Source organism: Poecilia latipinna, unplaced genomic scaffold (genome assembly GCF_001443285.1).
Source record: "Poecilia latipinna isolate Pla-1442-1.1 unplaced genomic scaffold, P_latipinna-1.0 Scaffold3302, whole genome shotgun sequence".
NCBI classification, from domain to species: Eukaryota; Metazoa; Chordata; class Actinopteri; order Cyprinodontiformes; family Poeciliidae; genus Poecilia; species Poecilia latipinna.
This window is the reverse complement of record NW_015115918.1, coordinates 30,352-32,371: the sequence shown is the minus strand read 5'-3', so window position 1 is coordinate 32,371 and position 2,020 is coordinate 30,352. Positions and strand designations below refer to the sequence as shown.

Here is a 2,020-nt window from a genome sequence, read left to right as displayed (position 1 = left end):
CTAGTTAGATACTTTTTTTTTATATCATTGTGTTTGTGTGTGTGTGTGTGTGTGTGTGTGTGTGTGTTTGTGTGTGTGTGTGTGTGTGTGTGTGTGTGTCTGTCACTATAACAAATTTTGCTGGACAATAAATTTTCCCAGACGTTATTGTGATAAACGATAATATTGTAGTTATGAGATCATTTTCAAGTGATATAATGTTAATGGCATAATAAGATTTCCTCAAGGACCAACAAACATTTAATACAGGAACTAGAAGACATTTTAAATATCAAAAATAAATAAAACAACAGAAACAAAAAATAAAATGAATTCTTCAATAAAATGTCTAGTTGAGACCAAAACACCAGATTGAAGATTTTTATCATCCAGGTTGTGGTAGAAAGAGAAAAACAATAAATCATGCAAATAGAAATGATTGAGTTTGTTTTAATTTAATTGATTTGTTACTTATTGCGACAGGCCTACGTCGTCATTCATCCTACTAATTTATCTTGCTACCTTTCTTTTATATGTTGAGGTTTGTACACATTATTTAAATAAAAAAGAAAATAAATAACACTATAATAAAAAGTTTAGAATAAACTGGAACATCAAAACATCAAAAATGTCTAAAACATAAAGAATCCAGCTCATCTAATGCTTTTTTCTTTGGGGTGTAAAATATCTTGTTGTTCTCCATAGAGGTGGAATTGCCAACTGTTAGAAGAATATAACTCACCTCGTCGGTAGCTGGAGGGGACAGGATGCCGAACAGACTGGACACACGGCGCCCGATCCCGGACAGAACCCCCTGACCCTGCTGCAGGGCTCGGTACTGCAGCTTCCCTGAAGAGTCCGCACTCGCTCTCAGCAGCTGATTCTTCACAGATGATAAAACGAAGCTTCCACCCTTAGAGAGAGAAAAGAGGAAAAAATTAAAACAGCAGCAGGAGGATAGAAACCATCACAAGGGTTAAAAACAAGATCTCTGTCAAGATAAATACAAAAATGTCAAACTCTTTGAGATTTTTACTAACTCTGAGTGCAACAACGAAGTTGCAGAGATCTCCCAGGTTCACGTCCGACTCTGTGTAGGTCCCCTCGTGTGCCAGACTCGGCCAGAAGCGAGCCGTTCCTTCTGCAGCCACGGTGAGGACGGAGATGGACTGAACGCTGGCCGTCCTGAGAGGAGCGGCCGACGTCAGAGCTACCAGGTCGGCCGTGTAGGTGAACTCACTGCTGGGCAGCTGCAGCTCTTTGCAAACAGACAGCTGCAGCAAAACACACGTTTCATTTGCATTCAAACTAAAAAAAAGACTTCATTTATTCTACATCAGAAACTACACTGCTCAAAAAAATAAAGGGAACACTCAAATAACACATCCTAGATCTGAATGAATGAAATATTCTCATTGAATACTTTGTTCTGTACAAAGTTGAATGTGCTGACAACAAAATCACACAAAAATCATCAATGGAAATCAAATTTATTAACCAATGGAGGCCTGGATTTGGAGCCACACACAAAATTAAAGTGAAATGTTCCCTTTATTTTTTTGAACAGTATATTTATAAAGTATTCATTTTCAACAGATCATATTTTATGCAGATTTGTAGGGCTGTATGAAATGGCTTCAAAATAAAAGCTCATTCTTTCATCCAAGATCTGATTTTTATCTTTTTTTTTTTTGCTAGCTTTTGTTTCTGAATACAAAATTACAAAAAAAATATTTTCAATACAAGATCCAATTTTATATATATATATATATATATATATATATATATATATATATATATATATATATATATATATAAAGAAAATTCCTAGCTTTTTTCTAAAAAAGAAAATATTTTTAAAAAATGGACTTTATTCCAACCACTACAGTGGAGTATTAGAGCCAAGCTACAAGATTATAATCAAAATATTAGCAGAATAAAGATCCAATTTTACCAGTAAAAAAAGTCTCAAAATTACCACAAAAAAAAAAAAAAAAATTTGTTTTTTTAAGAAAAAAAGTTTTTTCGATTTAGAGCTCCG

General features: G+C 34.2%; 1 protein-coding gene across 1 annotated transcript in view; it reads right to left on the bottom strand.

The window, feature by feature from the left end:
• Positions 1-2,020, bottom strand: part of nup133 (nucleoporin 133) — a 21,072-nt gene that overhangs the window by 13,166 nt on the left and 5,886 nt on the right. The window contains exons 4-5 of the mRNA XM_015023411.1: positions 1,020-1,253; positions 722-892 (exon numbers count right to left, since the gene is read on the bottom strand). Of these exons, the coding sequence (XP_014878897.1) occupies positions 722-892; positions 1,020-1,253 (405 nt within the window). The remainder of the gene's footprint in view (positions 1-721; positions 893-1,019; positions 1,254-2,020) is intronic.